Source organism: Triturus cristatus, chromosome 2_1 (assembly GCF_964204655.1).
Source record: "Triturus cristatus chromosome 2_1, aTriCri1.1, whole genome shotgun sequence".
Lineage (NCBI taxonomy): Eukaryota > Metazoa > Chordata > Amphibia > Caudata > Salamandridae > Triturus > Triturus cristatus.
Window position 1 is genome coordinate 307482163 of NC_140581.1, and position 19728 is coordinate 307501890.

The 19728-nt window shown below is 42.1% G+C and overlaps 1 protein-coding gene across 3 annotated transcripts in view; it reads left to right on the plus strand.

Annotated features, from left to right (window-relative positions):
- The window catches only part of FBXO4 (F-box protein 4), a 164768-nt gene extending 146638 nt beyond the window's left edge, over positions 1 to 18130 (plus strand). For 2 of the 3 annotated variants that reach the window (XM_085631189.1, XM_085631190.1), the window contains exons 5-7: positions 13144 to 13322; positions 16381 to 16556; positions 17856 to 18130. In XM_085631189.1, coding sequence (XP_085487315.1) covers positions 13144 to 13322; positions 16381 to 16556; positions 17856 to 17939 — 439 coding nt within the window. In that variant the 3' untranslated portion in view covers positions 17940 to 18130. The remainder of the gene's footprint in view (positions 1 to 13143; positions 13323 to 16380; positions 16557 to 17855) is intronic. The other variant, XM_085631191.1, reaches the window with a different exon arrangement.
- The last annotated feature ends 1598 nt before the right edge of the window (positions 18131 to 19728 follow it).

A 19728-nucleotide genomic window follows, 5' to 3' on the forward strand; every position in this document is an offset into this window, starting at 1 on the left:
CTCATCAGCATGATCAATAGGGGGAAAATCATACTCCATCTCCTTGCTCCAGTCTTGCAGGAATGCGTCCGTTGCCAGCGGACCTGGCCTCCAACTGAAGTAGCAGTCCAATTGGAAATCGAGACCCGAGGCAAACCGAAACACTGTGAAGGTCACCCAGAGCCCCTGGACCTTCTGTAATACCTCCAGGTGAAGTTTCTAAGCACTGAGACCCTGTAGGGGCCGAGAATGCCAATTGGCCACCTCGTTGGAACTTCCCAGGAGATACTCCGCTGTCAATGAAATACTATGGTCCAGACAATATAGCCAGAATCCTTTTGCCAGTTCCGCTAGCAACTTGGATCTGTGACCGTTAAGCGGTTGATGTACCTCAACGCTGAAATGTTGGCCATCTACAGAAGCACTGAGCAACTCTCCGCATCCTTCATCCAACAGCAGACCGCGAAAGAACCTGCCAGGAGTTCCAAGCAATTAATGTGCATAGACTGTTCTTCTGAGGACCATTTTTCTCTGGTGGATGTACCCCCACAGTTTGCCCCCCAGCCAGTTGTGCTGGCGTCGGACTCTATAATGATATTTAGACTGGAACCGAAAATGACTCGCCCGTACCAGGCTTCCATGTGGATCAGCCACCACTGCATCTGTTTCTTGACCACGTCTGTTAAAGGAACCATCCCCGAGTAAGATAAACCCTCACATAGAAGGTGTGTCTTCAGCCGTTGAAGAGCCCTGTAATGCAGAGGGCTCGGAAATATGGTCTAGATGGAAGATGCGGGAAGGCCCACCAGTCGGGCCAATGGCCTGAGAGACTTGTGCGTTCTGGTCACCGTCTTCCTCAGTTTGGGTTGAATCTTCACCATCTTCTTGGAATGCAGACTCAGTGTGGAGTCTCTGGATTTGATGATGCAACTGAGGAAATTATTTTTCTTGAGCTGGAGTCAGCAGGGCTTTTCTATTGTTGATCACAAATCTCAGGCGTTGCAAAAGGTCGACCTTCATCTGGAGATGTTGCGCCAATGTGTGAGGACATTGGTACATGAGTAAGATTTGGTCTAGATAGACGATCAGACGGATGCTCGGCCTCGTAGGAACTTCACTACTGGTTTGAGAAACTTGGTAAAACACCATGGGGCTGACGACAGGCCGAAGGGTAAGTTCTGAAATTTGAAGACCTGTCGACGCCACATGAATTGTAAAAATCTGAGATGGGGCGGACAAACTGGAACCATGAAGTAGGCATCTTTTAGATCTAAGCGCGCTAGCCAGTCTCCTGGTCACAGGAGGTAGCAGAGAAGATGGATGGCCTCCATCTTGAAGTGGTGATATACCTGCCACTTGTTGAAATCGCAGAGATTGCTCACCGGGCGTTGACCTCCATCCATTTTTTCTACCAGAAATAAGTTGCTCAAAAAAACACATTTGGGTGGAGTGTGAAAGGAACAGTTGTCCCTTCCTGATACTGTTCTGCCATCTCCTGATCTATCAGGGAAGCTTAGACTCTAAAAATATTGGGCACGGCCATGGCCACCTCCTCTGCCACCATGGGGAACGCTGGAAATGGCAGGAGGGGTAGAAACATCCATACTTGGCAGGGCTTGCCACTGCACTTGGCGGAAGACTTGGCCTCTTTGGGGGGTATTGGTAAGGAACCGGCCGGATTAGTGCCTCCTGCCACATGGAGGACCGAAGATGGAGTAAATCGTCTGAATCTAGCATGTCGGCCTCCAAAGTATCCTGCAGAGGACCTGGGAGCAATCTGGGTAAGAAAGCTTCATCCGATAATGAACAGCCAGGATCCCAGTCTAGGTCACCCTGAGAGTCCCCAACCCCCAAAGGATTAGGAGAGAGGGTGGGGCTGGGAAAGGTTTGGGATCCATGGCCTGGGGTTGAGTTGACAGAAATTGCCTCTTCAGATGCTCAAAGGTGTCCTTGTCGACCTCTCCCCCATCATTGGGGCAGTTAACGACGTGACGTTGGGCCTCGGGTAACTCTGCTGCCCCCGGGGGAGGTGTTGATTAACCTGGACGAGCCTGTCAATTTTTTGCTCCAAAGACGCCAGTGCCAGGGACGCTGTATGCTGAATTGAGGCATCAGCCGCCTCAACCAATATTCGAGTGCAAGTGTGTAGAGAGATTGCTTAGCTGACATCATGGAATGTGTGATGTCAGCTTAAGGTGGAATGTTAACAGATGAATTAGAGAGACTGTTGAGCTGGAAGCTCAGCTGGGTTGTCGTTGGATAATAAACTTACTTGAAGACTAAACTACATCTTGTGAAATCTTTACATTGGCGACGAGGATGGGATCCGAACCCATGCGTTTGTGACCTATCCAGTAGGGTGAGTGTGAGAACTCAGAGAATCGGGACCAGCACCCTATCAGATTTTAAAAGGGTATACAGTCTGGGCCAGTCCCTGTGGTGCCGAAGAAGTCTGAGGCCCTGCTACTAACAACTACAGCCCACTATAGCCTATGGGCCTCAAGGGGTTAATACCCCGAAGGCGCTGGGCCTATGGTCCCTCACAATTCTTAGAAATTGGTTTAGCCAGGCAGTACTTTGAGCTGTATTGGTTAATTTTACGGAACCAACCCATGGGGGCGTGGCAGTTACTGCAATGAGCAACAAGGAAATTAGGGTCAATGCCCTTCAATACTGACCCGCTTTCAGGCATAGGGCTCCAGGCTGGCAGGGGCGCTGAAAAATGAATGAACCGAGAGCAAAGCTCCACGCAGTGTGGGCAACTCTCCTGCACTAGTGGAAACAGCGCTCAACACTCTATGGTTTCGCTTGAGTAGCCTCTAGTGCTCGGTGCGTGCAAGCTTCAACATGCTACCCCGTTGTTATGTTCCCGGGTTAGGCCCAAGTAAAGGTGCTACACATTTTTCTTACATTGTCCCACTTTTGCGCAATTACACCTCTGCTTGCACATATTTGTGTGCGGAACAGTGTTGGATTAATTTCACTGAAACTACTTTATTTACACAGCTCACTTCGCATAACATTATCACGTTGCCTAGAACACCTTGTGCACGGCCTCTTGACGCACTACTTACAAATATAGTTCTATCTTCATCCACGGGGTGATAGGGCTATCTACATATCCATAACATTGCTAATCTATACGCACATCACATGGATGCTTTCTATTCTAAATAATGAGCATCCCAAAAGATTAGCAGAGGAGGCACTTCAGCTGACACCGAGGGTCCCTGCATGCTAAGACCACGCAGCAGTCGGACATGTCTGTGAGGGGGTGTCGAGTCTGTGACCAAGATGGGCTCCTACGTTCTCTCCCACCAGGTAATGGTGTTGGATTGTCCCTTGTGGGGATTCTTGGCTTCACACCTACACACACTCTAGGTACACTCAGAGTAGGGTTTGCATAGTAGGAGTACGCCTGATTACTGCCTTGTTTATATGCCTGCATATATACACTGTTTTAGCACCACGGTAGAACTATAGCTACTATTTACTCTTTTGGTGCTTGTAATCGCTTTCATCTGCTTCTGTCTACTGATTATCGCATCACATGTATTCTATACAAGAATTATGTTGGTTCAATAAATACATTGAAAAGTCCAGCTGTATATTCTCTGTATATTTCTCTGAGCACAAGTAAGCACATGTGACTGATCAAAAGTTTCTGATCTATTTCCACGATCCCTGAGGGGTCAGGGTTGTCATTTTCAGTGGTTGCCAGAAACCATTCGCTCCCTGGTAAGTTTAGGGGGGCTTATGGTGGCACTGTGAGCTAGCTGGTCTCTAGGCCAACATATCATGCGGGGGTGCCCGGAATCAGTCTAGGCACCTCGCTCAAAGTTTATGTTGTCCAACAAATGAGCAGGTCTTACGGATTAGTGGGAACTACACGATACTCTGAGGATCAAAGAGACGGCATGTGAGGAGTGCTGAAACACACTCCCGCTGCTGCTGTACGGGAAAAGAAACATGTTAACAATACAATTTACTGGAAATAAGACAAGCAGCACTAAGCCACAGTAACAAATAATGTTCAATTAGTACGAAGACTCTGCCGAAATCCCTAATGACAAGGAGAAGAAGAAAAGTACTTAACTCATGGCTGCTGGAGCAGCAAAGAAAGAGGGGGCATAGACAGTGTTAATGGACTAAATGCAATGGACTGTTCAGTGATTGAATTACGTTTTTTCTCTCCTTTCCCTATGATTCATGGGAAACGTAGTTTGTATTGTTTAAAGGCTGTTGTGAGATTTAAAGAGATGAGCATAATCCTCGCCTCCAGTCCTGACATCGAATCAAGATGTATTTCTTGAAACAAACTAGGTGTGACAAACGTTACCTCCTGAACAAAAAGCCTGTTTCAATAGATGGCTGTGGCTCCAAACATTGCATTTTTCCCATCAGACCTCTTTCCTTTGGCCCACCCTGTTTCTACACGCTCCATTACACTTAGCAAAACAGGATTCTTGCTTAACACTACTATGTCTCAGTAACATTGCATTCACTGGTAATATTTACTATAGGAATTAAACACTCAATACGTTCCTTGAGTCAAGCATAACCTCCTCGCACTGCATTGGCAATCCAAAAAAACAGTCTGCCTTTTTGCTCTGAATGTGTCCATGGATTCCCAAACAAAAGATTTGAATATTTATATTATTCATACACATGCTGGCATCTATCTTCTCAATAACTGTGGACTGATTTTCCTGTTCCTTGGAGTATAAGATGCAAATACAATTTTAAATTCTCGCCTGAGAGAGTCATTGACAGTTACATCTACAGGCAAACCTGTGATAAAAGGTTGCAATAAAGGTTCACACAAATGTTTTTCATTTATGGCTGATATTTGTTCACTTCCCACACAAATGTTGCACCCTTTTTGGAAGAGTTTTGTCACAGTTTTAGACATTGTTGCAAAGTTGAGCACAATTTTGACTTTAAATTCCAATAAGTCAGGAAAAAATAAAAAGCTGCGATGCCTGTCTCTCGGCACAGGTGCCTTTTCAGTGGCCATTGGGTGGAGAATCTCCATACCTCGGATTTATTGACTTCGCTGCAGCTTTCAATTACGTTGCATGGGGCAAGCTCTGGACCAAACTGAATAAATGGAGTATTCTGCCTCCCCTACTCAAAGGCCATAATCTCTTTATACAGACACCTGGGTTAAAGTGAAAGTGACTACTGGCTTGATCACAGCAACAAAGGTAAACTCAACAAGTGCCTTAAACAAGGATGCCTGCCAGCACCCCTGCGGTTCAATCTATATTTGCCCGATTACCTAGAAGAAACAAGAGCTACAGCAAACACAAACTACAGCTGTTGCAGTACGCTGATGACACGGTGTTATTAGATCAAACCAAAACTGGGCTTCAGAGACTGTTTGACACCCTGGCCAAATATTGCGAAAACAATAATCTGCTGATTAATGCAGCAAAAACTAAAGTGATGATCGCCTGCCTCAAGATAATCAAGAGTAGAGCATGGTTCTGTCAAAAGAACAGAATCGAGAAGGTCTCCACATGCAAATATGTATGCATATGACTGGACAGCCGGGGACGACACACAGCACATATACTTACTCAGCAAGCCGCCGCCAACTGCTTAACCTGGGCTTTCTTTAAACTAAAAAGATCTATCCAGAGCCCACACTGCTATGCGCTCCTAAAGGTAGTGGCTAGTAAACTGTTTGCCACCATTGCTTATGATGCCATTATGTTCAGGAGAAATCTGGCCAAATGGCAAGCGAGAGCTCTAGTTATCAGCTCTACTCAACTCTACAACTCACGCCCAAGTGCGCTTAGAATTTATTCTAACTTCCCAAGAGCTAATATTTAATGCAAAGTTCCTTTCTCACTGCATGTAAGTGAAGCAGACCCCTCTGGCTCTTTAAACCATTCTTTGTGGGCACTTATAATTGGGGCAGAATCAAATTGGAGGCGGTATATGATGAGCTTGCTGATAGATTTGGAAGCACATGAAAATGGGCCGCAGATCTTCCTATAAAACATGTAGCAAAACTCCTGCCAAAGGAAGCAAGGTTAATATCCCGGAACCAAAACTTGAAAGTATTGAAAGGAAAATGTCCATGATAGTTGGGCTTTCAACCTCTATGACTTGGGATCATGATATTAAGTTAAATAAAACTAGGATTTGGCCTGATCCAACTTAAAGTGTATTGGTATGGAAGAAAGGAAGAGGACGAAAGCAGGACATGCAGACTATTCAAGGTGGGAGCAGAGACGCTAATACACATAACCTGTATTTGCAAACCTCTACTGCCTTATAAGAGATTTTGGCTGTGCCCCCCTTCTGCTAGTGCTAAACGTTTGCACATATCACGATGCAATGCTCTGATGCTTTAAAGACGATTCCACACACCTGTCGTCACTTTATTAGGCTGCAATTGAGGAACAGCCCCATGGCATCCGTAAAAGCAGAGCAAGGCAACAATGGTAATATAGTGCTTCTTTTTAATAAAAAGAATAGGGAAAAAAAGTCTAAAGATCCAAATTTCAATTTGACCACCAACAGACTATTGCCAACGGTCCAGCAGTACAAACCACTTTAAAGCAATGGGAGGACTAAAACACCCCTGCCTATAGAAAGCCATTAGAAGGACACCCATTCAAAAGACTCTTCCCAGCCACACCAAGACCTGAGACCCAAAGGTTCAATTCCTTTAGACTCAGGATCAGTATCGCAAGGCACTTTATTGAATGGACAGGACAGTAGTACACCCTGAGGCCTAACTGAGATTGCACTATTGCACTTGCACAAGGTTAGGCCCTGCCAAAGAGGGAGGCATAGATGGGTGAATCGACAGATATCATATCCAAATATAAACTGCGGACACATTTTCTTGCCGAATACAGCTCCTGGCCCTCCGCTGACAGTGGACTTATGTCTATTAATTGTATCAATTTTAATGAGATTGTAATTATTTTAAATAATTGTACGATACATTCTTCTTCTTATTCCCCATCCATCTTACTACAAGACAACACTCTTCCACTAATACTTATGCTTTCTTTTCTAAATGCTTACATAACTATCTTCACAAATATTGTATGCTGTCCCATTGATGGAAGCAATCTGAATTTTCACACCAGGGATTAAAACCATCCCCCACAATCCCCCAAGAACAAAACTTAGATCGTCTCAACACCTGTTTACAATGTTAACTTTGTCATGAACTTCTATTGCTTTGTATTAAATGGAAGTCCAGCATATGCAGCTGGAGTGAAATCTGACTCTCTTATAGCTCCTTGTCATCCAATAACATTCAAAAAATCACATCAGAAATTATAGTGATGAAAGCTCCGAAATTATTGATTAACCTCTCAATCCTTCCACGAGTCTGGATGCCGTTGACATGATCACTGCAGTTTTGCTCAGCTCCCTTTGGTGCATTCACCGTCAGGGCCAAATACTCTTACTTTATTGCACCTCTTTTTCATTTAATACCAAGTTAACGTTGGGTTTCTTGGTGTTTCTACAGACTTTGGCATAATGTTTGACCACCCTAAAGATACCACATGTTTTTGAGAACCGGATAGAACTTGAAAATTTGCTGTATGTTTCAATGAAGCACATTTGTACGCTTTAGCAGAATACACAATGCATTCTATTTCATCTTTAGCTTTTCTCTAAGGTTCATCTTCTTCCTGTGCTGTCTCTACACTATTTAAATTCTCAGATGCTTCCCCTGACGTGAGGTTTTTCTCAGCTGATCTCTTATTAAGTGATCAGCAGCCACCAGGACTCCCAGATTTGCTACGCTTGAGTCCATTCATTCACTGACCAGTTCCGCAGAGAAGATTGTTTTTTTCCTGACCATGCTGCTCTTCTGGACATCAAAGGCTTTCTCTGAACGTTTCACAGCCTCTTTGTACTTATTGTACTCTTAGTCTGCAGGAGGAACACATCCAGGAAGATGCTCGAAAATTGTCTGCACATCTTTTCCTTAACAGTGTTAACATGCATTTCCTCATTTCAGGACGAAAATGAAAAGTCATTCGTTCACAAAGCTATGTAAAACCTTCCATCCAAAGTTTGGGTGGGACTACTGGTGACTGCACAAAGGCTGCTGATGGTGCCTGCATACTTCAATTAACCAGCTCCCATGCAGTTTTCATCTTAAAGGATTAATTGTAATTAAAAATATGTTAAGATTCTCTCTAAAAGATCATTTCTGCCCAAAAAATAAAGAGCCACCTTGCAACTCGGTGTGGTAGATAAAGAAGCAAGGGTTCCCCACACCAAATGAATATGCACCAGAGGATTCATAGTGATAATCTCCTGACGTCTGAGGAATGCGCCACTGCCAGCCCCCGGATTCCTTGCCGCGACTGGCAACAGTGAAGTAAGCACAAGATTCACATCAGGTGGATTCCAGGTAGATTTATTACCATCAGAGAGGACAACTTATACAACCACACAGGACAGTCTCAAACTGCTGAAGATCTCTCAACACATCATGGAACCTAGAACCCTAGTAATACAATAACACTCCATAATAGAACATCGCCCCAGATAACATGGACACTACACACCTTCCCCCCATAAAAACAAAAAAAAACAAACAAAAAAAAACTAAAACGTAACAAAATCATTCATTTTAACAGGTGGTTTTCTCACCCGGGAACTTCTCCTTGGAACAGGTGGAATAGACACTTCATCAGGAGAACTAACATGTTGGTTCTCAACAGGGACCACATTAGATGTAGCAGTAGTACATTGAGTCAAACAAGCTTCAGTAGCATTCCCAACATTATCCAAAATGTCAGTGTTTGAAGAAGGAAACACCCCCTCAAATTCAGAATTAGAACCATTCAAAGTATCCAGAAAATTATCAAAGTCCCCATTCTCCTCAGTGTCCAAAGATTCCGTTACTGGAGGAACAGGTGAATCATCACGAACATCCTTGGATCTAAATATGGATATCCGTCTGAAATTCCATATTTTACCACCTTGTACCCTAACAGCCCTGCTGAAAACTTCAATTACCTTCACTGGGTCAGACCATCTAGACCATCTTTTATCAATACCTCCCAATTTAACACGAACCAAATCACCCACTTTGATTTTGCAAACTCTTGAACGGTTGTTATTCCTTGTGTTCTGCATCCTATCTTGATATCTTTGAATACGCTCTCTAACTATTTTGAAATCCAACATAGGATCAGGACACTTGTTCTTTTTTAACCAACATGGCATGAGCTTGGAAGACGGTTTTCTTCCTCTTAACATCTCAAAAGGAGAACAACCTGTAACAGAATGAGGAGACATCCGATATGTATGCAAAGTGGCCCGTAAGGCCTTCCTCCAATCAATATTACTTTTAATGGCTAGCTGTATAGATTCTTTCACAACCCTATTAAAACGCTCAACCTGGCCATTAGCCATCGGATTGTAGTTAGAAACTCTTTTATGCGTGACACCGCATTTGTTTAGAAACATTTCAAATTCATGACTGATAAATTGTGGCCCATTGTCAGAAACCAATTCAGAGGGAATACCTTCTCTACTAAAAATGTTATCTAAAAATTCTATCACATGGTTAGAAGTTATTTTATCCACCACCTTGACTTCTGGCCATTTCGAAAAATAATCCACTAACACCACTGCAAAGACCTGTTTAGTAGAAGGAAGATTCAAAGGCCCAATAATATCAATGCCTAACTTACTCCAGGGACACTGGGAATATTCAATAGGCGAAATCCCCACAGATAAGGGTTTGACCGATTTGTCACTCCTCGAACATTGAATACAATCTCTAACCCACCTGTCCACCATGCCATCCATGCTAGGCCACCAATAGAATTCTCTCAGATGACGTTTAGTGGAGGACATTCCCAAATGTCCTTCATGTGACAACTTTACTAACTGTTCTCTGATACTCTGAGGTGGAACAATCTTATCGCCTCTGATTACAAACCCATGCAAAAACATAAGTTCATCATTAACTTTCCAAAACGAGCTCAACTCACCACTCAATTTCCTTTCTTCCGGCCACTCTCCTTGTAAATACTTTACAACATTTTGTAAAATGTCATCTTCAGACATTGCCTTAGCCCAAGTCTCCTCCGAGATGGCACCCGAACTTACACTTTCCTTCACATCTTCCATAGTATATGCTATATCGCACTCCTCAGAGGTATTACTTACACCTGAACCCTCATCTAAGGACAATCGAGACATGCAATCTGCATGAACATTCATACGGCCAGGAATATACACAACCGAGCATTGGTATTCTTGCAATTTAGCAGCTAACCTGGCTAAACGGGCAGTCAAAGTTCTACCACCACCAGCCGCTAACATATTTATCAGTGGTTTATGATCAGTTCTTAATTGAAACTTTGTCCCCCATAAAAAATGCCTAAAGTGCTGAGCGGCCCAGGTACACGCAAGTAATTCCTTTTCAATAGTGGAGTAACTAACTTCCGCTCCTCTTAAAGTTCTTGAGGCATAAGATACAACATACTCCTCCCCAAGTTTCTTTTGCAAAAGCACAGCGCCTAAGCCAGTATTGCTAGCGTCAACCGCTACAATGCATTCCCCACCAGCAGTGAAAGGTCTCAAAAACGGAGCCACACAAATTTCTTTTTTAAGTGTTTCGAAAGCTAATTTTTGCTCATTTCCCCAGATAATTTTAGCGTTTTTCTTTAGTAAATTGCGCAACGGGAAAACTTTCGAGGCATAGTTCCTAACAAACTTACTGTAAAATTCCGTTAAACCTAAGAATGACAACAATTGATCGTCGCCAGTGTGAAGTAAGCACAAGATTCACATCAGGTGGATTCCAGGTAGATTTATTACCATCAGAGAGGACAACTTATACAACCACACAGGACAGTCTCAAACTGCTGAAGATCTCTCAACACATCATGGCACCTAGAACCCTAGTAATACAATAACACTCCATAATAGAACATGGCCACAGATAACATGGACACTACAAACAGCATCACCTCGACATTAAAAATAGCTGTCGCCAGCGGCATCGCCAGCCACTGAGGATATAATGGAAGATCATATGACAACACATCATGGTTGGTAAGATGGCTGCCTGTTTGTTGACAGCAGCATTTACAACCCCTCCTGCAAACTGGATGCCACGTTGCTGTCGATGAGATGGTTGCCAGTTACACCATGTCACGTTTGTAAAAATGGTTCCTGGATGGTATGTTGGCAAAGCCTTGCAACCTGCCAGCCTTAACCACTTTCCTTAGCACCGAGATGGCAGTAGAGATTGCACCTGGTAGCTAGTTTTATGGATAAATAACCAATGGAATGCTAGTGAACATGCACCTCCAGGGAAACAGTGCAAAGCGAAGCAGCCTCTGATGATGAAATCGCTTGGATAGCAATGGACGCCTGTACTCGATGACAAAGTGTTGTGGCTTGAAGTAGAATTGAAAGCTCAGTCAACTAAGCTGTAGTGTTTGTTTTTTAACTTTAGATTTTTGTTTAAAAGAATATTGCAACACTGTCTCTATTGTAATTTCTGCAATCCCAACTATTTATAGTAAGAGAACCTTGCAGCCTCATAGGAGGGGAACAGAAGATCTTCAGTTTGAAATAATCTTCCTATTGAAGTGGTCTAACATGAATGATTGCATTATAAGAAACGTGTTCTAGTAAGAAAGATGAAAGCAATCAAATGACTACCAAATCCTAGCGAGCCTCCCAATATTGTGCTCAAACTAAAAAGAAGCAATATTTAAAAAAAAAAAAGCAGAGCAAGATAAGCAAAGACACTTCATGTTCATTATAAAATTCTTCAAAACATCCCTATTTATTTTCAGATTGTTTTTTTTGCTTGATTGAGAGATTTCTGCTGATGATAAATGTTGAGTATTTGTGGTCAGTGCCCTTATCCTTGTTCTCCTAAGATAGCGTATTTATTGAATGCTTTCTTTGCCTGTCTGAACATGATAACACGCTTAGGCATTAAGTGCTGTGTCTCACTGATTTTTCCTTCACCAGTACGTGATGGGCGTCTCTCCCCTTTTTAGCAGTATAAAGTGAAATCCTAGCAAAAATTTGTTACAACACTTTTGAAAGACGAGGAAAAAAACCAAGTTAAAATCTTATCGGAATGAACTGACCAGTCTGACCTGAGGCATTGCTACCAGCCTTAATGTGATAGGGGGTACTTACATTTTTCCTAGTTGGCAAGACTTACTGTACTTAACCTTCTAATGCCAATAAAAACAGATTTCAGGTCATATTTTCACAGTGATAATGATTAGCAGGTTGGGACTGAGTGCCCAGGAATCGGGAAGGCTAGCCTGAGTCAGTGCGACCAGTCTTAAAGTAGTGAATAATTTGCAATCTAGGACTTTCAAAGATTAAGTAGTTTCTTCTCAGGTTGTAGGCATTATGCTTGCCTTTAAAAAAAAGTGTATGGCTACTGCACCAGTCACAAGCTCTCATTCATGTACATTCGGCATTATTTTTCTCATTTTACAGCATCTCTGATTTATGGTGCCATATGGATTACTTGACCTTTTCTGAGTACCTCTCCTTTTTTGGTGTGCACACACACACATGCTACCCATATATTTAGTCCTATCTATAATTAGCGTGCTTGTGTCTTGCACCTCCTCCATCACAATTTTGGGTGCTGCGCCCCAAGTCAAGACTAGAGCACCTCTTTGGTCTCCCATGTACAGCACCAAAATGCTTCCCTCATAGGATCGCTGCAAATACCATACTCCTAGCGTGCCACCCATTGCAAAATGCTCTTAGGCCCCCCACAAAGGGTTACCAAGTCCTGTACACGTACTGCAGTATCATTCTGACCTCTGTAGTGAAGGCCTATCAATGCCGCAGCTCTACTTTACATGAGTTTAGAGGTATTTTTAAATTTCCTTCTTGGAGATTGGAGATTGATTTCCAATCGCAAAGTTTTTACATTACTGTATATTATTTTAAGGGTTTTTCTGAAACAGCTCATGGGGTATTCTGTGATGTATATACACTTGCAAAGAAATCCTGTTCTTCAAAATTGCATCCCAGTTAAGGAAATTTGCAGGATAGGCCAGTATCCGATAATTAATTTGGTCCAGATTACATTTCAAGAACAGATTTGTCATATTGAGTGTGTTCTGTGCCCAAGTAACTGAATCCGTTTTGATTTGCTGTACATTGCAGAAAAGAAAGAGACCGAAACCGAACAAGTCTAAATGCTTCAGTCAATAAAATGTTTATTCCTGAGATTGGCACAACAGAGGATCAACTCCCAGTCCAATACAGTATAATCCCACAAGTTCAGGAGGTCTGCAGGGTAGTCGATGGATTCATTTACGTTGCAAATGCGGAAGCACATAAAAGTAAGTGATTTGTTTCAAAATTCTATATTAAAATTATTGGGCATGTTGTTGCAGTTTTTCGTGGCCTTCTTGATCTTTTGGCCACGGGGACTGAATGTGTTACTGGACAAATTTCTTTGAGAGTTGTTTATTTTTTTTAATATGTTATTAAATAATTTTTATGGGCATTCAATTTCTTTGAAAATAGCACCTTTAGTTAAAAGAAACACTCCAATCAATACATCATATTCCTGCACAGCCAGGCTTGATAAAGTATAAATACCTTAAATACACAGTGAATAAATATTAACTACTGTGTGATCTTTGATTAAATGAAGCCCACCACAGTTGGTAAGTCGCCACCTTCCTCCGGCAGACTTATTCAAAAGCATTATTGCCACACATCATCCATTTGAAGGTCTGTTAAGCAAAAAACAAAACATATTCATACACTACCACTATATCTTTTGCCCTAGCAGACAGATTTGCATTTCTGTTAAGTGCCTGCCATATCCTTACAAAATACCAGATCATTCAAGCATATTCTCTGTGCTGTGGTCTGGATCCTTTATTTTGGTGGTCACAGTTTTCCTCTTCATCAACAGTTGGCTCGAAACTGGAGCGTCTTCAAAACTTCTTTGTCCAGAGATCTTTCATACCCATTCATGTTCCACATGGGTTCCTGGGGAGCTCTACACCTATGTGAGATAAATGTAGTTTGAACATCCTCCCGTAATGTGGAAGCAGTAGGAGAATTTCAAGCTCACAGTTTATTTAAATCTACCTTCAGCGCAATACATTAGTCCTATCAGCCGGGGGGTGAGCGCCTGGATATGTTTTCTGAAGCTTTGTTGATACACATGACCCTAGATAGATATATTTGAAATACAGATTTGGACTGTTCAGAGAGCCTTTGTATATCTTGGCGTATACTGTATAAATGTGCTAATCACCTGGAAGGCCTGTGTTCACATTACTTTTCCACTTGGACCAAGCATTGATGGCGATATTAGATATTTCCTTCATCACCACATACACATAGTCCAGAAACCGGCAATCTTCACCCACTGCACCAGCAGAAGAAACATGTTATGGTATGTTATTAAAATGTATACACCGCACGAATACCAGAAGGTGTCTTGGGGCTAACAGTCCAGAAGCAAGATAGTGCACTATTCATTAAATAGCCAGAAATTCAGGGCTTTTCGAAAGGATGTGAAGTATTGAAGATGTTTAATGGAGAAAGGGAGGGTGTTCCAGAGTTTCATAGCACCCACAGAGAAGCTTCTGCCACCCCATTTAGCCTTGTAAGATCTCTGAGAGAGCATTAATTTGGCCCCATCAGACCTAAAACATCTGTTTGGGGAGTACCAACTTAATTATTGTCTCAAAAACTGAGGACCGGTACCCTTAAAATGCCTTGTATGTATCACATAAGGCCTTAAACTTAATGCAACACTTGAGTGGAAGCCAATGAAATTTTCAAAGATGCTTGCCTAATGATTGAAACTTGGGGATCATCAGCAGGAGCCTTGCATCTGCATTCTGGATCATCTGCAATCTATGTAGCTACTTCCTGGTCATTCCTTGATAAAGCCCATTACAGTAGTCCAGTTTAGCCATGGCTAGGGCAGTAATCTCTATCTTCCTGCTGTCTACTGGGATCAAAGGTAGAATTTTCTTGATCACCTTGAGTAGAAAGAAATTGGCTAATGACTGCTTTGACTTGAGCTTCAAAGTTTAGTCTCTCATCTATAATCACTCCCAGAATTTTTACTTAGGTGACCGGCATGGGTACTGCTCTCAATTGATCCGGCCACCAGATTTGTGACCAGTTAGGGGAGTAATTCCAAAAGAGGATTACCTCTGTTTTGCCTGAATTAAGCTTGAGGCAGTGCGAGCTCATCCATGAGTTGACTGCCAGCATGCAATCTCTGAATCTTGTGACTGGTGGCCTGACATTTTTACATATGGACAAGACAATTTCAGTGCTGTCTGCGTAAGATGATAAAGCCATCCTGAAAGGTCTGATTAATGCGCCAGTTCAGATACATATACTTTGAAAAGTGTAGAACTCATTGAAGAGCCCTGAAGGACCCCACATGGGAGAGTGAAAGACGGGGAATCATAATTGCCCAAGGCAACCGATTGTATCCTATCGGATAGAAAAGAGGAGATCTAAGCTAACACATTGCCCATAATGCCCAATGAGTTCAGACGGGCAAGTAACAGGTTATGGTCGACCGTGTCGAACGCTGCCGACAGGTCGAGCACAATAAGCGCCGTAGCACCACCTGCATCTAAGACTGCTCTGATTTCATCAGTGGCTTTTATCAGGGCAGTCTCTGTGCTGTGGTCTGCCCTGAATCCGAATTGGGATTCATCCAAGAAGTTGTATTCATGTAAATATCGTGCAAGTTGATTATTCACAACTTTTGTCACCAGTTTGGCTGGAGCTGGGAGATGTGAAATGGGCCTGTAATTAATAGGATCAGCTTCATCAAGATTACATTTTTTTCAAAAGAGGCAAAATCGATGCCCTCTTCCAGGGAAAAACACCCTCCATAAATCTAGAGTTAAAAATTGATGTTAGAATGGGGCATAGGATCCCAGGAACTTGTTTAAAAATTGAAGGGGGAAGAGGGTCGTGGGGAGAGCTAGATTTGGCCTGTAAAATATGGGTGGTTACCTCATCCAAACATGGACATATCAACTGCATGGGAATCTGGGAAGCTGTCCTATGTGATAGAGAGTTTGGATCACCCCTTTCCATTTCTGAAAGGGAATACTTCTTTTAGAGCTACGGATGCCTCTTTATCACAGCATCATTTCGCTAGTTATCACACAAACAATCACTCAGTGTTATTATTCAGGGAATGTAATCAGGTTAGTAAGATTTGGATTATGTTTTGTAATGTGGCCAAGAACGTGTTGCGCCCAGGACATTGCGTGTAAGGAAGTGCCTATAGAATAGGGTTGTGCAAGTAAGTGTATCAATGTTAAATCTGCCCACACCTCATGAGTTTACTTTCCTACATGCCACCTACAGTTCATTTCTGCTTTCTATGTCTCTTTTCAGAACACAATCGCCAAGAAGAAATTGCCCATATTATGGCAATGATTGACCCAGTTTTTGGGTCTCCAAACAGACCTTTTTTGGTGTTGTCTTGCATCAGTCAAGCAGGAGTGAGACGGATCCCCTGTGTTTACATAGCACATGAGCTGAGCCTCAATCTATTGAAACGCCCCTGGATGGTATGATACTGTTCCATTTCTCTTCTTCCAGGTCATTAGTGTTCTTTTTATAGCTGCTGCTCCCTCTAAACTGTTACATTTGATTTTACAGTGGAAGGGGGAAGGATGGTGGACAAACTGCTTAGAAAGGGGAATAGAGAAGGTCCCATAAACACCTGGTTGCACTTTGATACAAGTTAGTATGGGAACTCAGTATGGATATTCTTACATTTGCGCAGTTAAGTTTCAGTTGAACTTATAGGATTTTTATTCTAAAATACGAATAACAATACTTTCCCGAAACATGGGTACTCATTTTCTCTTTCCCTCCTTCTTTTATCAGTAAATTGCAAATATTTAACTTTATTAACTATATATCTCGAGGAAGTCACTAGATTGGCAGAGGTAGAAGAGCACATAACAGCTTAATGCAGTATAGGCATGCTTCCAAAGCACCTACACCAGGAACATCCAGAGTTTGTAATTGGTAGTCGGATCTATGCCATATTTTTAGTATAGCTACTGTCTATGTAAACAGAGTTTGACTCACTTTGTATACAAATGTATCTCATTTGGTTATATGGCATGGATCTGCTCCCTTTCCCCAGACCACTGTACTACATATTTTCGAATGCAGGTGTAAGCCCTTGTAGCTGTAAGATACCCCTTGCTCCTCATTTTTTTTTTTTTTTTTGCAGTTTCATATAGCGCGAATTTGACCCAAAGGTATTGGAGTTCTTTACACGAGCACTAGTTACATTACACAAGGACATTTTTGGTACGACTGGGGAGATTACGTGATTTGCCCAGACCACAGGATGTCAAGCGGATGCCGAGGTTCGAACCTGGTTCCCCAATTCCAGAGTCAACAGCTCTGCCCGTTATGCCACATCCTCTCCCTTATTAGGTAGCAGTGTCAAGCTCAAGCAAGAGATCGTTATGAGTGTGTACAACAACATACACAATCCAAAACAGCTCATGAGATAAAAGGACGTTATAGCCAAACAAAAGAAACTTCAGAGATAAATAATCTATTAACTAAAAAATACGTGTTGATTAAAAATAAGCAATAATGCTACCACTCCATTTTGCATCAATCAAATAAGTCTGACAGAAACAGAAGTTCTTGGAGGGGGTAGGAGGGTTCTTCTGCTAAGAATTGATTTACAAAATGGGGCTACATTGTTCATTGTACAGCGCAGTTTACCAGATATATTGGCCTAAAAAGTTTTACGTGCACTTCATATGTGAGAATAAGGAACTCTTCATTGTTATTACACATAAACATTTGACAGTATTGTTTATTTATTTATGTTTTAGGTTCAGGATACAGAAGCAACAGCACTAACTGGACTATTGGATGGAATTGAATGGATTCTTGGAGAGTGTGTCGCAAAGACATAAAAATGCCTGTTCACTGCCATTTCCTCAATAAAAGATCAGCATTGTCCATATAAAAATATTATTGAAGACATTATCAATTCCATGTGGAACATTTAGTACTTTTTCTCTATATGGGGCATTTTTATATTTTGTTAAACTGCACCTGAAATGCGTTCCTACCAAATTTGTATTAAAAAAAATATATTTTCAAATGTTCTTATTTTTGTAAATGTTCTAAATGTAAGTTCAGGTTTGAGGGTACTTTCTAAGTACATAAAGCTTGTAGCAATACACAGTTGAGCAACTCCTGGATAATCTTTATTTTAAGCTTACTGCTGTGTAGAAACAGTCTAAACATAATGCCTTGAAAGAATCTGCAGCGATAGAAAGCGAAGTGCAAGAGAAGAAGTTATGGCTACCCTGTCTTTTCCCAGGTGAGTTGTATCGTCGCCTGGCTAATTGCCCTGTATAGAGCACATGTGCAACCACCAATGTGGGTAGACTTCAAGTAGAGAAATCTGAAAGTTCTGGAGAAAACGAGCATTGCAGGCTTGGGCCTATGCAGGCTGAAAATGATGTCCTTCCCTCTCCCCTGGCATCAACAGAAGGTCACATATCTGGACTCCGATTATAAGGAGAGCAAATGAGGCGATAACAGGTAAGATCAGGAATGATAATTGCTGGTCCACACATGGTGTGCCAGTCATTGGAAAGTCTGAGTAAGGCAGAGATTGTCATCATACCAGTTCTTCATGTTAGGCTTACCCTGCTTCTCCAGATGAGGGTAGAAATGTTGGGGCAGTAAATGACTTGACAAGTTGTGAATGATAGTTGAGTGCCAACAAATGTTATTGACTACTGTTGAAAAATAAATAATGTCATTTACAGTCCAAGAGCCATCAGGTGGATACCATGGAACCAAACAGATGTAGGCTTGCTCTTATGAGGATCATGGCGAATAAATAGAGATAGCGGCAGAGATAAAACTGTGCTCTACAAGTATGTGACATAATGGAACAGAGGGTGGATAGAACATGGCTACACGTACTTGCTAGAATCTAAATGGAGAGCGTTAGCACCTAAGCTGATTGCCCAGCGCCATATTTGTTAATGGCCTTTTCAGATACAGCAACTTGGTAAATATGGAATATGATGCATCCATGCACTGAGCCACTGATAATTTTGCAGAACCTTTGTGCACAAAGAGCCGTATAAAATAGTAACCATCTACAAGACAGGCCCGCTTGGTCAGTGTGATGCAGTGGAGAAATATGTAACTCCAAGTGAGGACCTGGCAGAGTAACCAGAACTTCTTTCTACAATCTTGGGGATCTGAGCAAACCTCTGTTGTACCACTGCTAGAATTGTGGTATGAGGTGCCTGTGAATATATTGACAGTGGGTGTTCGAGTGCCCACAAATGAGGATCTGAAGGGATGCCTGGCAGAACTCAAGACTGATTTGGATAAAATCCTTTCAGAGAACCATTCTCAGCGGAAAACCGATAATAGTAAAGACATGATGTCATCCAGGATATGATATCAATGCTTCAATTGCAATAATATAACTTTAGATAGTGTCACATTAACTTTTGTTTAGCATATGCAAAGACCTCAAAAACTGCCCCAGGAGCAACAATAATAGGATCCAAATCCTGGAAGAGCATTCGTAAAGGTATGACATCTATGCCAGCCAGTGGGGTAAAGGGATCAGTAGCCTAATCAGGTCAATACTGCAGGCAGATGACTCCTTTAATATTGGCATTGAGTGGGCAAGTAGAGTGGGTAGAAGGAAATATCTAAAAGACAAGA